The sequence below is a fragment of the Falco peregrinus genome, chromosome 7, assembly GCF_023634155.1.
Source record: "Falco peregrinus isolate bFalPer1 chromosome 7, bFalPer1.pri, whole genome shotgun sequence".
NCBI lineage: Eukaryota > Metazoa > Chordata > Aves > Falconiformes > Falconidae > Falco > Falco peregrinus.
This window is the reverse complement of record NC_073727.1, coordinates 72,689,805-72,708,026: the sequence shown is the minus strand read 5'-3', so window position 1 is coordinate 72,708,026 and position 18,222 is coordinate 72,689,805. Positions and strand designations below refer to the sequence as shown.

At 41.5% G+C, this 18,222-nt stretch overlaps 1 protein-coding gene across 1 annotated transcript; it reads left to right on the top strand.

Moving 5' to 3' along the window:
* The first annotated feature begins 668 nt into the window (after positions 1-668).
* Positions 669-7,762, top strand: KLHL31 (kelch like family member 31). Its single transcript, XM_027787882.2, has 2 exons — positions 669-1,862; positions 3,718-7,762. The coding sequence occupies exons 1-2, from the start codon at positions 691-693 to the stop codon at positions 4,448-4,450; spliced, it is 1,905 nt and encodes a 634-aa protein (XP_027643683.1). The 5' UTR covers positions 669-690; the 3' UTR covers positions 4,451-7,762.
* Positions 7,763-18,222: the final 10,460 nt, after the last annotated feature.

The window sequence follows — 18,222 nt, the reverse complement described above, 5'->3', positions numbered from 1 at the left end:
TACAAATCTGACATGGGAAATAGAATATCATCAGTCTAGAAAATCAAAAGTTACAAAAACATGGAAGCAGTTTGGAGCAGATCCTAACTCTAAAATCAATATGACAACGTACTAAAATTTGCTTTCTCTTTATGTCTTATCTTGCTTTTTTTTTGTTAAGAATTTCTCCCATTCTTAATATTTCCTTGTCAAATTCTGAACTTGCCTGTAAGTCTGTACTAGCCCTGGAGTAAGGATGAACAAAACTGGTGGTCTGTATCTTTCCTATGCTTCAGACTAATGAATTCAAGGTCTAGAACCTGGCTGATTTAAGTATATATTTACCAGATTTTATATTCTGGCAAACTCATTTAGAGAATTTAACTCTTTCAGTGTGGTGATAATTGGTGAATGTGAATTTATGACCTTGCTATTTAAAAAAAAATAATAATTACTTGTAGATATAATTTTCACAGTTTGAGTATTGGTTGGTATTAATCAGCAGCCACACTACAATCTAGGACAATATAATAGTTCTTAGAAAGATAGATTTTCCTGTGTGTTTTGGTTTTGTGGCATATATATAGAGAGAGACAAAGATTAGGTTTGTTGCATAATCACATAGCTATTAAATTTCACAACTGCAGTGTAGCTCTAAATGTTTTAATTTTATTTTTAGCAAACTCTTGGCTGTAATATTTCATTGCAGTCATGGCCCCTAAGAAGAAGAATGTGAAAAAGAACAAAGCAGATATCAATGAAATGACGATCATTGTGGAAGATGGCCCCCTCAGCAAACTAAATGGCTTGAATGGACTCTTAGATGGAGGAAATGGTTTCAGCTGCATCTCATCTGAAGTTTCTGACCCATCGTATAGCCCAAATCTCTTGGAAGGTCTAAGCAGAATGAGACAAGAAAATTTTCTTTGTGACTTGACTATCAGTACCAAAACCAAATCCTTCAGTGTTCATAAGGTGGTGATGGCTTCATGCAGTGACTACTTTCACAGTATCTTACAGAAAGATCCATCCACTCAAAGAGTAGACCTCAATGATGTATCCCCATTGGGTCTAGCTACTGTTATCACCTATGCTTACACTGGAAAACTTACTCTCTCACTTTATACAATAGGTAGTATTATTTCCACAGCAATTTATCTACAGATTCACACCCTTGTAAAGATGTGCTGTGATTTTCTAATCCAAGAAATCAGTGTTGAGAACTGTATGTACATTGCCAATATTGCAGAAACATACGGACTAAAAAAAACCAAGGAAGCAGCACACAAATTTATTAGAGACAACTTCATTGAATTTTCAGAAACAGATCAGTTCTTGAAACTTACTTTTGATCAGATTAATGAACTTCTTGCAGATGATGACTTGCAGTTGCCTTCTGAAATTCTTGCATTCCAGATTGCAATAAAATGGCTGGAATTTGACCAAAAAAGAGTAAAATTTGCTGCCGATCTCTTAAGTAACATCCGTTTTGGTACCATCTCAGCCCAAGACCTTGTCAATTATGTTCAAACTGTGCCAAGAATGATGCAAGATGCAGAATGCCATAAGCTCCTGGTGGATGCCATGAACTATCATTTGCTTCCCTATCACCAGAACACACTTCAGTCCAGAAGAACAAGAATCCGTGGAGGTTTCAGAGTCTTAGTCACTGTTGGGGGACGTCCTGCTCTAACCGAAAAGTCTCTTAGCAGAGACATCTTATACAGAGATCCTGAAAGCGGATGGAAGAAGCTGAGTGAAATGCCTGCTAAAAGTTTTAACCAGTGTGTCACGGTGATGGATGGATTTCTCTATGTCGCTGGTGGGGAAGACCAGAATGATGCCAGGAACCAAGCCAAGCATGCAGTCAGCAATTTCTGCAGGTAACGTCATTTATTTAAAAGGGATGGAGAGATCTGTTCCACACAATGCAGGTGGATAGACAAAGCTGGTTTGTGACATGCAGCATGAACCACTCAGATAAACAGAAAGGGGACAGGGTGGGGGAGGTATGGATGCTATTCTATATTAAAGTTTGAATGAACAGAAATATGCAACTGAAGTTATGCCAGAACTTCACCACAGTTACACATGCACAATGAGAAGTGAGGAAAACCAAGAAAACTTACTTTGAGTGGAGGACAGAAATAGGAACATAAATAGGAAGTTTTGGGATGTTCTAAGGTACCAATAAAATGCACCAAATCAGACAAAGTGAGACTTTTAAAATTTGAAGAGCCTCTGATGCCTTACAGAAAGTTCTGAAAAACACCTTTTAGGTATTATAATCTTGACTTGCTACGCACCATCCACTATATTTTCAACAGCTTTTACACTGTATTTCATACCCTTTACCTTTTATATTTATCAAGAGCTTAGAAACAATATCAGTGGCTCTTGAAGTCTATATTTATCTTCTACAGTGTACTCCAAATAATACCTCGCTTCTGAAATATTGCAGTTCCTATCTATAGTCATCCAAGGAATGCACTGCTGATAGCAAGGTCAGAAGAATGCGTAGGCTAACCTGCAATAGTCAGATGGGTGGTACTAGTTTCCGAATAGTCCAGCTTAAAAGCTGACAGCACACAATAGCTTGAAGCAAAGGTTGGAGGTGAGACAACTCAGCTTTTTATCTACTAACAGACTATGCACATGCAATGGCAGAACACAGCCACAGCCCTACCAATGCTTCCTTGTCTGCTCCCAGAAGGAACATTCAGATAACCTCTCCTGAGGACATCAACCAACATACAAAGTTAATGAATGTGGAACGTTCTCTAGATGATTTTATTGTGTAATGTACTTTGTCAGAAAAATGTACTACATAAAGGAGATTATGTTGTTGCTCTCCTGACCTGCCTTTAAGCTATGCCTTATGTTCTTGCAAGGAACTGGTCGTGGCGAAGAGGTGGGGGAATCCTCATGGTCCATGACTGAATGAGTTCTGCTTCTTGTCCTGCCATTAACCTCAAGCGTGTCAAGTCACATCAGTATGTCTATGGACTTGCTTTCAGAGCTGCAGATGACGATGCTGAATGACAGCTAACAATTAGTATTTACTTCCCATATTCTTTTTCTCCTGTGATTCCCTGGCCCACTCAGCATGCAACAGGAGAAATGTGTGGGCCTACTAATGTACCTCACTCAACTCCTTCAGGAGTCGTAATTTGCTATTTCCTGCTTCAAAATTGCTCATTTAAATGTCAAGCACAGAGAATGTTATTTCAGATAGGAATGGTGTTAGAAAGCAAAGATGTTCTTTCTACATAAATCTTACTTCATGAGTGGCAGGGAAAGAATCCTTACTATTTAAAAAGTACTAAAAAGATGCAAGTATAAATCACCACCTAATTTTTTTAAAACTCTTTGAGGAAATTGACATATTTTCTGTAGGTGTAAATTGCAAAAAAACTTCTAACATTTCTATTATGTGTTGAAAGTATCTCTTCCCAATGTTCTAATGAGGTTATTGTACAAAATCAAATTACAGAAGAGTCAGATTTACTTCACTGAAATAATACCAGGTTTGAATTATACAAACAGTTCTTTCTCCAGTCAAAAACTAAATTTATTTGAAAATTCAACCAGGAATACCAGTTTCATTCCACCGACTTCTAATGGGCTAAATAACTAAAATTTTAGCAACTTTGCACCTGCAGCAGTAGTGGGACAGAGACAGTAGAATTTAGCAGGGCAGTATGTGAGACAGTTACCCTCTTTTTTTAATGCTTTCAGATATGATCCTCGTTTCAACACCTGGATTCACCTGGCAAACATGAATCAGCGGCGCACCCACTTTAGCCTGAATGTGTTCAATGGCCTGCTTTTTGCAGTGGGTGGTCGCAACTCTGAGGGGTGCCTCTCCTCGGTTGAATGCTATGTGCCTGCAACTAATCAGTGGCAGATGAAGGCACCCTTGGAGGTGCCCAGGTGCTGCCATGCCAGTGCGCTGGTGGACGGTCGGATCCTGGTGACAGGAGGTTACATCAATAACGCTTACTCTCGCTCAGTGTGCATGTATGACCCCAGCAAAGATAGCTGGCAGGATAAGTCCAGCCTCAGCACCCCAAGGGGGTGGCACTGTGCAGTGTCCCTCCTGGAGAGGGTCTATGTCATGGGTGGGTCTCAGCTGGGGGGGCGAGCCGAAAGGGTGGATGTTCTCCCCGTGGAGTGTTACAGTCCTTACACGGGGCAATGGAATTACGTGGCGCCACTTCAAACTGGAGTTAGTACGGCTGGTGCATCCACCCTTAATGGGAAAATTTACTTAGTGGGTGGCTGGAATGAAATAGAGAAAAAATATAAGAAGTGCATTCAGTGCTATAACCCGGATCTCAATGAATGGACAGAGGAAGATGAGCTGCCTGAGGCCACTGTGGGCATATCGTGTTGTACGATATCCATGCCCAACACCAAGACAAGGGAGTCCAGGGCCAGCTCAGTCTCTTCTGTCCCAGTCAGTATTTAAATATGGGTCTAACCAGTAAGAAGTAAGAATGTTTACCAGCACAGCAGTATGTTTAACCCTTTAAGTAGCATTTTTGTGCTTATATGGAAAGTATCATTGGCTTTGCAACAGTTTTAATACTGCAAATTGGCCAGTTTTCATCATCTTTAATACAGGTGGCATGAAACAGGACATCAGGGATAAAACAAATTTTCTTAGCAGGAAGAGAGAGTTAACCCATAACTGCAGAATGTCATCTTCTTGAATTTGCTACCGATTCACTGTGGCAAATAATTTAATTTCTTTGTGCCTTGGTTTCCTTACCTGTAAAACAGAGATAAACTTGCTTCAGAAGATCGTTGTGAGGCATTTTCAATACTGAGGTTTAAATGCTTTCAGAACCCAAAATGAAAGTCAAATATTTCTAGTAATAAATCCCAACATACATCAGAAATGTGCTATGTCATCATAAAATTGATCAGTTTTGTTCTTTTCTAAGCATTTTCTACTTTGACAAACAGAAGGCAAAGAAAAATCCCAGACCTTAAAAATAGAGTATATAGCATGTGCATACTTTCCTTTTGGGGCAGTGGTATTCACAGAAAATGTCTCAAAACATTTTCTCCTTCAGAAGTTAGAAAGAGAGCCCTATCTTCTGCCATGAAACCCTTCAATTCTCCTATTTAATGCTGTGACATGGCTTTCAAGACCCAAATTCACAAAATACTTTAGCTCCTGTAAGTGCTATGGGCCAGCCCCAAGGGCTACCTTGCATGCCACATTGCTCTCCTGATCTCCATGCGTACACCAAGGAGCAGACCACCGCCCCATCTCCTCCTTACGCCAGGGAGACTCTCCTGTCATTCCAGGTAGAAGGCCTGAAGGCCAGTCAGTATGTCTTCTCCTGTTCCTGCTCTTCCCATCTGTGTAGGAATGTACCTCTGGGTTATCTTCTCATCTGGGAAGGTCTTCACTAATGCAAGGAGCTAGGAGCTGCCACAGCAGGGGCAAAACCTGGAAGAAGAATTCAGGCCAGGAGGCACCAAGGGCTAATGGTGTCCGAGTGTGGAGAAGATGCACAGAGCGTCTCTCTTACTCAGTATTATTCTTGCAAATAACCAGTGGACTGAGGAGTAAAAATTAAATAAGGACTCAGGGTCTGCCTTTAAGAATAAGATATATGTGTGGAAAACAGTGGATCGTGGAAAAACTGGATGAAACCAAAGAGACTTTCCTTAACAGGAACAAAGAGGTACCTTAACACCTTTCTTACAAGGTACAGGCACGACATCACCCCAAGTAACCTTTTCCTGGGCATACCATTATGTATCTCCTTTTGCAGACTTCGTTACAGCTCTAGTTATGCAGTTTTTATTCACATTTTACCAAAGCCTAGACTAATGCTGTGCCTGTTGAAGTCTGAAGTTTTCCCAGTGAGTAGAGTGAAGTCTTTGCTCAAATTAAATTACCTTCCAAGAACTTTTTTTCCTAATTCCTGCATTCAGTGGGGAAATTAAGCATAAAACCTAATATTGTTCCCTTAGCCAAAGGGATATGTCCCCTGAGAATGTGATACCGGAAGACTGCTGTCAGCACAAAATGTCTACATCCTTCTGTTTAGGAAGGAAGGGAGCAATACAAGGAACTGAAATGATTTAATATAACCAAAAGGGCAGAAGTTCACTCACCTCAACCAATTCATAGAGGCTTCACATGCAGTTTCCTCAGATTATCATTGACACCTCCAGGCCCCCGTGCCTAGGAGAAGGCGTGCTTTCAGCAATGCTTATAAGGCAGCCAAATTTTTATCTCATTTGCAAAAGGGGAACACTGTAAAATTGTCTGTAAGTGCAGATGCTATAGAGACAAGCATTTTCAGGACTCATGCTCTGCTCTTTGATAGCTTTGTTGCAGCTACATATTGAGCATCAGCATGAGAATGACACAGTATTAAAGGTGAAGTAATTCACTCTGTTGCTTGGGATTAAACTCCACGGCACTTTGTTCTGTTTTCCAGTTCTAACTTAGACTTCATGTCTGAATCCTGGATATACAATTTTAAAATTCCAAATTCTATTTTTGAGTGCTACATGTTATTAGAATACTGTATTGCAATGCCTTTTGGTCATAGTAGCAGTGCCATATAGTTTTGATTAATTTAGTTAGCATACAGTTATGCTCTATGCTGTTTAATTCAAATGAATAATAATTCAAATCCACAATCACAGAACAAACATGGAATTGTGTAACAGAGTAAGATTACTTTGTTTCAAATACGAGAATGCTGTTCTTGCCCATTCCAAGTCACCAAAAGATTCTCATGCATCAGAGCAAAATTTCTTTTTTCCCGAAGTCATGACCGTGTGTCCCATACGGAAGTATTTAGGAAGCTCTTTGAAAAAAACATCTGCTCCAATATTTTTTTGTGAAATTTTAATAGTATTAGATGAAGTTTCTTATCCATCCAGTCCAATGGAGACACACATACACTCATCCAGTTCTAACTGTATACATATTCCACTTCTTTAGTGTTTCTAAGGTACCCATAGGATGGTATTAAAGAACTGAAGAAACAATTATTTTGGTCTCAGACAGTTATTGGATGAAATTGTCATATGTAAGCATCTCTTTTTCCCTTTAGGAATTCAGTTCCAAAATGCCATGCTGCAGGCTTTCCTCTTTGTAAGCAAGCACTTCCTGTATGTCAACAACCATCTTCTGTTTTCGAGTAGAAAGATATTTGTGAATGATGGGCTATGTGCAATGAAACTACTCTCCTACTACTTAAAGGGTTAAAAATTATGGAGGCCAAATCCTTTTCATCTTACTCACAGACAAGTTCCGTTGATTTCAATGAGACTGCTAAGTAAGATGTACAGGATTTCGAACTCTTGGCCAAATTCTGGCAGTACAGTAGATAGAGATGCCTGCCAAAACTGTCATACCCAGAAGGAAGACTGCTTCTCAGCCTCCACTGCCCTTGGCCACAACAAATCCATAAAGATGTGTCCTAGGACAGGAGCCAAGTACCACTGGCCATGCGTTCCTTCTGTAGAACAAATTGGGTATGTACTTCAGCCAAAAATCTTAAGTAGATTAACAAATGGTATTGTTATCGGTATAGCACTTCAGGTTGGCTTTGTGTTATTTTCTTTAAGCATCTGTTTAGGCTTCAGCTGCACATTGAGCCAGGATTTGGCCCTTCATATGTGACAATATCAGCTGGATTTAATATTATTTTGATCATACCAATGTACTGAGCTATTTGTGACGTTTTTATGTACAATCTCATTTTGTTAGAACTGTGAAAAATGGTTTGTATGTTCTGTTTTATGGGACAGTGTTCTTTCATTGTCCGGTACTGTATTTTCAGTCTCTAGATGTTTAATAACAACATCTCAGTTGAACTTGAACTATTGTATATCTCAAAAAGAAATTTTAAAATGCAGTTTCGGAAGTACTGTATATGGTAATATTAAGCAGAGCAGAGGGCTTCCAAATGTATGAGATGCAGATTGTTAAAACACTACAGGGATTTCTTTAATACTATAGTGATAGTAAAAAAAAATAATCATCATATATGCTGTTATCTTTGAAGTCTTTATGCCCATGCATTTTATAGTTGGCAACATCTGCACTTCCAAGGAATTCAAATCTAAAAATAAGCTTTCTTCAGTCTGTGAGTGAAACAGTTTGATGATGTTTTGTTTTCTTGTTTATTCATGCTTGTGTAGATGCATGGGAGAGTGTGTTACGAGGTTGTGAGGGAGGAACTTACTGTTGGAAAGTTATGCTGAAAGAAAGATGTTATGCTGAGTTCTTAATCAAGATGAGATCATGATCGTTTAATCTGTTCCTGATGTTAAACGCAAGATCATCTGTGGCTCAATCAATAGTCCAGTAAGGTTAAATGCCAACTTCTAGCTGGTCAAAGAGGGAAACACAATATTAGCATCAACCAAAGCTATGAGGTGTTGAAAAGTGTTTCGTGTTGAGATTTTTCAATGGCAAATCTTGCAGGAAAAAGTACATGATGGATGAAATGACTGAGTGAGACCATGTTTTGTATTATCCTGAAACCTAGATTAGTTGATCTTACAGTTTTAACTCTTTCCAAGCCCATGCTGGCTTTAGTGCCAGTGTTTCCCTAGTAGCAGCTGGGTTTGGTAATTCTAGTTGCAAACCCAACAGTCATACTAACAGTTGTATGAGCATGTTTACCTTCTTGAATTCAGTGAGATTTCTCCTATATACAGTTATCTTTATTAGGTTTTATTTGGAAAATTAAAATACAAGAACTAAATCCATGGGTAGAGAAACATCAATGTCTAATGAAAGCCAACATGAAGGTATTAGACTGATACTCAATATCACCATTCAACTACCTACTTACCATGCAGGCACAAAAAATTTTTTTGAGACTAGATTTCCCTATAAGGATTATTTCTTTGGGAATAGCTGGTCTTTAAATCCTATGTATGCTCCAAGGGGTTTTGGGTAACACACAGGATGGGAGATGCAAGAGGCCCCAGGTAGTAGAAAGGGGAAGATGGAGCCCCTTAGAACAGTCAGTAGACTAACATTTTGTTCCCAGTTCTCAAGGATATTCAACAAATATGTGCTGTATAGAAGTACATATTTCCACACATACCTTTTCATAAGCAGCTTTGCTTATGTTCTGTAACTGAGATGGGTCAGCCTTTCTTATGAAAAGCAAGGCTCAATTTTCAGTTGCCTGTAACTTGAATTCTCAATTGAATTGAATTTTCAATCAATTTTAACCCAGGTTTACCAAAGGTGGGAGATTTTTTTCAAAGTCTAAATCCAAACGCTTAGAGAATGCAGTTGAAGCCAATAGTCCCTCGGCCTTTTTGCAATGAATCTTCTCATCCTTTTGTTGAAGACTTACTTTGTATAAGTAATCAAACACATTGTAATGCACAGATTTGTACTTTGACTCCTCCATGCAAGAGGAGGATCTCTTGTCCCTTTTATTTTCTCTTTTCTTATCCATAACTGAGTGACTCACAGGGCACCAAAGATGATGCACAGATGAGAACGCTACATAAAAGCTCACCTGTGAATCTAATTCAAAAACTCTCATCGCTGGTGGCCACAATAAAGAAAAGGACACATTCTGGAATGGCTGCTGGAAAAAAAGGGTGAAAAATGAGTTGCTGGTGCTCATTTGCAAGTGTGACATTGCTCAGAGCTCTGTTCCCAGAAGTTATGAAAAGAATAAAGGAAAATACATACAATTCTATATAGCTTGCGTGAGAGATTCAGTTAATACCAGATGAGTTTTGCCATGCAAAAGACTAGTATAAGTTCATTGTTGTCTCGATGAAAAATAAGTTTGCAATAAAAATACAGGGATTAAGTAAACTTATGGGGAATACATAGTTGATTTCTGTTGGTAAGAATGGGAACACACACATTTAGATACACTGGATGTTACACTAGTTGCTGCTTTGGCAGTTTTTTTGTCAACAAGAAAAGTTACAAATATAACTTATTTTGTAAAGCATTTCCCTAGCTTATAAGTGTTAGACATACTGCTTATACAGATAGGTTTTCTAATTATACACTTTAAGGATGGACTGTAATAACACAAGGGAACATATTTCAACAGAAAGCAATCTGTAAGTGTAATGTGAGAATGTTACTACTTAAAAATTAAAATTTGTAGTGCAGCAGTTGTCATTAAGAAGAATAACAGCATGTTGTTATTTTTCATTGTATGCTTTAAATAAAACTGTCAACACACGGCGCAAACAAGTTATTCATATTGTAAAATCAGTTGGAAACTGTGAGACTCTTTCTGACAAATGCATGGTTGCAGTTGAAATATGCTTTGTTTTCTGAGCCCCATGTTGATCCTTGCTTCCATATAACCCAGATGGAATGTTTATTACACCCAGGCTGTCAAACCACCTTCACAATAAGCTACACAGTGTGGCACTGGAGCCACTTTGATCTTTTTCATTTTATTGCAAGGACAATAACTTGCTTTTTAACAATGAATTTCACAGTCATTTGTTGTAATCAAAATGCCTAACAAGAAATGATGACGAATCAGATGTCTGATTAGCAATTTTACATGTTTTCATTTGGATTGTATAAGTAACAGTATTGGAGATAAATAATTCTAAATTTCTAGGAGAAAAATTTGTCTAAATTCTGAAAAGAAATTAAGTTGTGCCACAGATGAGAGGGTTTGAGGTGCCAAAAAGCATTCCCTGTGTTTTGACACCAAGGGCTTGGTTCAGAGTGTGATTTGGCATTTGGCAAATGTCACAACCTGAAGGGTTACCCAGCCTGCAGCTGTGCAAAGATTGTGACCATGGGTTCCTCAGATTCTGTAATATGCAAGGACCCTCTAAAATTCATGACTTTATTACAGATTACCACAAATACCACAAAAATCACTGGTAGCAAGTATACAACCACAAAAATCACCACTAGAAAATATACCTATGGTTAATAAAGCTAATATGAAGGTTAATAAAGTGAATATGAATGAATATATATCAAGCTATTACAAATTACTATCAGTAATATAATATCAATTGATAGTACAGTGTCAACCAAAAATAGCATCAAGCATGGTAGTACAACCGATGACAGCAACAACCAAGTAGGTACATACTATTACAGACTACTAAAACATCATTAGTGAAGCAAAAATATCAACAAGGATATAATAGCAGAGATATATATAATATTTGCATGAAGTGAATTAGACAGATTTCAAGAGAAGCAAAACTTTCCCAAAAGGAAGGAACAAACCAATCCCAAAGCGGGGACACAACCATCCCCAAAAGAAAGGAGGACAGACCCAAGCAGTAAGACAACAGACAGAGTCTCCCTTCAAAGCAGACCCCCGACACGGAGTCTGGAGTCAGCAGAGTCCCCAGTGAGCATCCAAGAGCTTGTGGAAAGTTCACGTGGGATTCAGCTGGGAAGTGCTCAGAGAAAAAGACTCCATTTTGGATAAAAATTAAGTCCTTTTTGTAGCAGAGACACGTAAGTGGGTGTAGGAGATTCTACTTTGAGCAGCCAACGGATGCTGTTAATTTCTGGTTTTCACCTGTAACAGTCAATAGATGATTGTGTTTTCTGTTCTTTCAGAGCAATTTTATTTTTCTGTACTGTTTTCTACCTTCTCAGATGTTAATTTGCCATTACAGTCCCTTGTTTTTGTGCTTATTGGTGGCACCTTGGGATGCCTCTGGTTTCTAGGTCCCCAGCTGCGCTTTTCAAGGATGCAAGCATAATCTCCAGGCTCACAGTCCCAGGCTGGCAGGCCTTCCTCTGTCAGTACTTTTCAGCAGACAGCATCTTCTGTTCAGCAGTTTTCCCCTTCTAACCAGGCTGCCTTTATGGCTGCTCACAGCCAGGTAGCCGAATGAGCCTGCTGGCCATGAACCAGGACCCATGCACACCTTGAGCAGCAGCTGGGCTCCTTTAGGGCACCTGAAAAGCCACTACATGCATGTGGGTGGCCTCACCTACGTGTCAAGTCTAGATGTCAGGACTTGGTTGTCTAAATTTACTTTTTGCAGATGCCCCAGGTGCTGCAGGACATTTCAAATGGCACTAAGTGTCAATTTGTGGGCCACCAAGTCAAGTGTGGAGGAAGGAATTTATTTGCCCCTTTTATCTCTACCTGGCAGTCCAGAAGTACATGGCTGTCCTGTCAGTATACTAATATGTCCACTAGTCCTGGCTGCCTTGGGTACCTACAGTGTCTAAAATGCACTGAAGCCATTGTCCAAAAAGGTCTGCTAAATGTGAAACCACTGTCATTATGACTTATTGTAAATACTCTATATAAACAACTTAGTATCAGAATTTATATTGCTGTTCTCATCTTCCTGTCTCAAATGCTGGTAGAAAACTACTCAAATGTTAAGTACAAGCGTCGTTTCCACAGGAGAGAAATCTATTCAAAGTGAGGATGTTGGAATATGGTCCAGGACAGTACGATCACGTTGTGTGACCACACCTGATGACTACTGTGTCCATTTCTGGGCTCCTCAGTACGAGAGGCATGAAGCTATTGGAGAGAGTCCAGTGAAGGGCCACAAAGGTTATGAAGGGACTTGAGCATCTCTCCTGTGAGGAAAGCTGAGAGAGCCAGGACTGTTCAGCCTGGAGAAGAGAAGGCTCAGGGGAATCTTATCAATGTAAAATACCCGAGGGGAGGGTGCAAAGAAGATGAGCCAGGCTCTTTTCAGTGCTGCCCAGTGACAGGACCAGTGGCAATAGTCAGAAACTGAAACACCAGAGATTCCCTCTGAAGCTGAGCAAACACTTTTTCACTGTGAGGGTGACTGAGCACTGGCACAGGTTGCCCAGAGAGGCTGTGGAGTCTCCATCCTTGGAGATATTCAAAAGCCAGCCGGACATGGCCCTGGGCAACTGGCTCTAGGTGGCCCTGTTTGAGCAGGGTGGTTGGACCACGTCGTGGTTTAATCCCAACCGGCAACTAAACCCCACACAGCTGCTTGCTGACTCCCCCACGGGGGAGGGGGGAGAGAACCAAGAAAGTAAAAGTGAGAAAACTCGTGGGCTGAGATAGAGGCAGTTTAATAAGCAAAGAAAAAGCCGTGTGTGCAAGCGAAGCAAAACAAGGAATTCACTCACCGCTTCCCACGGGCAGGCAGGTGTTCAGCCATCCCCAGGAAAGCCGGGCTCCACATGCGTGACGGTTACTTGGGAAGAGAAATGCTATCATGCCAAACGTCCCCCCTTCCTTCTTCCCCCAGCTTCATATGCTGAGCATGGCATCATACGGTGTGGAATATCCCTTTGGTCAGCTGGGGCCAGCTGTCCGGCTGTGTCCTCTCCCAGCTCCTTGTGCTCCCCCAGCCTCCTCGCTGGTGGGGTGGGGTGAGGAGGAGAGAAGACCCTGGCTCTGGGTAAGTCCTGCTCAGTGATAACAAAAACTTCCCTGTGCTATCAACCCTGTTTCCAGCACGAATCTAAAACATAGCCCCATACTAGCTACTGTGAAGAAAATTAACTCTATCTCAGCCAAAACCAGCGCAGACCAGATGACCTCCAGAGGTCCCTTCCATACTTAGCCATTCTGTGATAGCTAGTTGGTAATTCACCAGTGTAAAGAAAGTGGTGAAACAGTTCTTGGAAAACAAATGTATCTCTAGAGCCTGCAGCTCATATTTCATCTGGATAGAGGTGAGACAGAAAGCAAAAGATTGAGGGAACCTAGGCAAAGAACTTTGGCCCAGCAAGCCTGAAGTGCTGAGATATATCAGTAAATCATTTCCCGACAATCCTCAGACTCTGAACTTGAATCTTTGATTGTCTCAGATGTGTCCTTCCATGGGAATAATGCTGTTGCCAGAAAAAAGGACAGTGTTGCTTTGCTTGGCATGAAGACATTTCTTTGTATAGAGGCATAAGCCGTAGAAAGAGACTTTCTATAAGCTATGCTATTCACTTACTCTAACCAAAGTTTTACCATTTGTAAGGAATCATAGCCAAGATCACAGCAGTATGGCTGGGATTGCAACCTGCTTTTGTCAAGCAGAAAGAGAAAAGCAAGGATTTCCCCTGGTTTCCTGCCAAGGCCAGTAGCACACAAGTCCTGACTTCATGGAGAGAGTGAAGCCAATGTGGCATTACTATGTTCTCACCACAAAAAGGCTAAACAACGTGCTTCTGGCTTAAGTCATGGTTAGACGACTTCTTCCTGAAGCCAGAGAGCAGAACAGGGGAGAAATGTTAGATTTCCAACCAGATCTTCTACAGCAACACAACTGTCCCTGTTCTTTTACCAAAAGCAGATAGTAAAATAATCATCCAAGGTTTACCTGCAAAGAAAAAGAAACTATCAGAGTATCATGACAATTTAGGACCTTTCTCTGAACTGGTAGGCTCTTCATCTTCTGATTATAATAATCTTCAAAATAGTCAAAGTAGATGAGGTGGAAAGAATCATGTTAACTAATGTTAAAGAATAATATATATAATTGACAGGAGCTGCAATAGAGCAGATCAAAATTCAGGGATGATTTTGAGGAAGCAAAAGGGATGATTTTGCTTCAAAATTCAGGGATGATTTTGAGGAGTCAAGCCATGAATATTTTTGGCAAAAGCTACTAAGAAGATAGAATTTACGATTAGATTATGATATAAAAGAAAACAATTTTAAGCAAGTCTTGACAAATGCATGATTTGCCAGCATCACTAAAGTAAAAAATATGGATTATAGTAAAAATTAGCTGGATCCTTTCTTTCTTACACTATTTGCTTTGTTACTTAAGGGTCTGACTGAGAAAACTTATTTTTCTGTAGTGCAGATGCATTTCAGAGCTTGCTATCTCATATTTTTCCTACAAAAATAGTTAAATAATACGAGTGAAATATTCACTTAGCAAAACCTGTTTTTTCCTAAATTATCCATAATTTAGCTGTAGGTCTTGCATAGATTTATGGTGTCCATTATACCAACTTAAACCCAGTATGCAGAGGCCTATAAATCCGTATGTTTCTTCTTTTTGTGAAATGCTCATAAGGTAAGCGTTACCCAAGCCTATGGCAACATATTCTTCTTTCACCACACATTCCTTAAGTCGAATCCCCACATAGTGACATGAGGATAGCTGTTAAGACTGGTAGGGTTAGAATTTTGATGAAGTTAAATAGAAAGAGTCAAATCAAACTAGCTGGTTTTATTCGGTGTTACTTATTTTATGGGATTATTCTGAGCCAAATAGCAAATTTGTTGAACTTACTTATCTAAACAAAAAATTCAGAATAAAAGTCTTGCAGTCTGTAACTTGTGTTCTTATCACTTAAACCGTCCACAGAACAAATCAGGATTTCTCATTCTTTATTGGGTCGTACCATCTTTTCACTACAGTGCAAACAGTTACGTGGGGATCACTTCTGGCGAGGCAGCGCTCCAGCAGCTACGCAGATAACCACAAGCGCCGCGTTGCTTTCCTGCACGCAGCAAAGCTTGTCTTTTGCAGCCCAGGTTCACGTCAGCTGGGCGCTTAGATTTCTTACCTTTAGTCAAGGGTGCATTGCTTGCCCGGGAGATTAAATTAAAACTTAAATTCGGCGCCTGACCCTCACGTGTTCGCAGCGGAGCATCACTCGCGCGGGATCCCTCCTTAGGGGCTTTGCGCTGCTGCGTTGTTGCGGGCGGGCGCCGCTGGAGGGCGCCAGAAGGCCGGGCCGGCGGCCCCCGGGGCGCTCCCCGCCGGCGCTCGCGCACGGAGCCGGCCCGCCCCGGGCCCGGGGGGCTGCGGCCGCGGCGGGGGCGGGGGGGGCCGTGGGACAACCACTGCGCTCAGCGGCGGTGGTGCCGCAGGGGAGGGGGCAGAAGGAGGGGGCGAGCATCAAAGGCAGTAGTAACGTCACGTCGGGAAGCGTGTATCAGCAGCGGTCTGCCCACTGCCATGGGGTCACAGGACGGTCCGGGTCCGAAGGGCCCCTGGAGACCATCTAGCCCAACCCCGGCTAAAGCAGGGTCACCCAGAGCAGCGTGCCCAGCATCGCGTCCAGGCGGGGTTTGAATGGCTCCAGAGGAGACTCCGCAGCCCCTCTGGGCAGCCTGTCCCAGGGCTCTGCCGTGCTCAAAGGAAAGAATTCTTCCTCGTATTCTGATGGAACTTCCCGTGCTGCGCTCTGTGCCCGTTGCCCCCTGTCCTGTCGCTGGGCACCACTGAAAAGAGCCTGGCCCCGTCCTCTTGACACTCACCCTTAAGACACTTGCAGACATCCATAAGGTCCCCTCTCAGTCTTGTCTTCTCCAGGCTACACAGGCCCAGCTCTCTCAGCCTTCCCTCATAAGGGAGATGCCCCAGTCCCCTCATCCCCTCATCATGTGTGTAGCCCTCCGCTGGGCCCTCTCCAGCAGTTTCCCTTCTCTCACGTCCACCTACTGTCTGCAAACTTTTTGGGAGAGAAGACTCTAACTCTGCAGAATCCCAAGAGGCTGATGCAATGATCATCATCAATGATGATGATGGGGTGTAATTCAAGGAGGATGAGCTGAAAATTTCCAATTTGCTAAAGTCAATAGCACACGAGGTTTGACAACATTTTGTTTACAAAGAGGTTTCTCAGGTCCAGGGTGAGTTTCTGGTCACCGCAAGACAGCATTGTCCCTGCAGTCACAGTGAAAAGGACACAGCCTTGACTGAGGAGGACATAGGTCATTCATCTTTTCAGCTTGCACCCAGGCACTTTGTTTGCACGTTCCAGATACGTGATCTCACCACCTATTTGAAAGTTTCTCTTCCTCAGTCTCCTCTCTCAGAGCTGTTCCAGTTTGAATAAATAATTTAATATTTACCACCCTTGCAGAGGGAGGATGAATAGATTTCTTTTCAGCCTCCCAAACAGGTGCCCTAAATGATGATATCTCAAGTCAGGACAAGTTCTTGCAAGAACAATTTTGCTTTCATCCCAGCGTAGCATGAACTCATTTTTGAAATTACTAAAGTTTAGCAGATGGGAAAAACAAGTTATTTCCCATGTTGCTGGGAAAATGGTGCAGCCAACAGATTCCTGGCCCAGCTGCTGCTCTGAAGCTGTTACACTGGTCGCTGCATACACTTGAGAGTTCAGCCAGTGAATTATAGCTTTCTATAATAAGAATATTCTGCTTTCCATTAGATCACACTCACTGGAACAATAGCAAATGCACCGAAGCAGCCAGCGCAGACATTTCAGGGTCTCTTTGCTTCATTGCTGGTGTCAAAAAAATTCTGGCAAAAGGACACCTCGGTCATATAGTCTAAAGTAACAGATCAGCTCTTCTGGAGAAACAGACGTGTCAGGCCAGGTGAACAGCAAAGTGTTTATACTCCAAAGGAATCTTAGCAAAAGCTGAAAAAATATGAAAGTGAAGATCATAAATCTTGTATTAAAACTCAATGCAGAGCTCTCTTGTGGTGAAGTGTGAGTAATAAATAATACCCCAAGCTGTTAGCAGCAACTTGACTACTTCTTTATCAAATTACCCTTTGAAACAAAAGGTAAGCCTGTCTCCTGGACAGAAATTGTTGCAAGGAGTCACAGAAAAGAGACTGGTTCACCCAGCAGGAGCAGAGCAGGAAGATATCTCAGTTTGGGTCACACTACCAGAAGTTGGATCTGTTCGTATGAGAAATTGTTCAAAGAATTCCCGTATGCTTATATCTCTTTGGAAGGGCAGACTCCTTTAAAAAGGCCAGATCAGTCATGCAAGTCATGAAACTGAGTAGTCGCAGGCATTAGCTGCCGGGTAACCTAAGTGGTTTTGTATCTGCCACTGCTCCTTTGAAACACCGAGGGCAGCTCAAGGTCAGGAAGCAGAAATGTAGGCATCTATGTATGTGCTAGATGTTAAACCTCCAGCTATAGGCAATACAGTAGCAGTATTATAGGCATATATATATATCTACAGGCATGTATCGCTCAGTCACCCACAAGGTCCTACTTTAGGACGACCCGAGTTGCTCCCTCGGTTTCAGTGACAGTATTGGCTAGAGACAAGATTCATGCACAAATGTCCACCACTGCCTGAGCACTGGGAGGGTGCCCTGTGTGGCATCCAGCCATCCCAAAAGGACATGGGTTTCCCTTGTGTTGTAAGTGCCAGGCGCATGTCTCGGACTTCTGAAATACTTCAAATGGCACCAACGTTCAGGCAACCAGTGAATTGAGCCACCAGTCTTCACTGACCCATTGATCTCCATAGTCAGTACACTGACAGCAAGCATATTTTTATATACCTACGTGTAGACATGTTCATTTAAGGGCCTCCACCT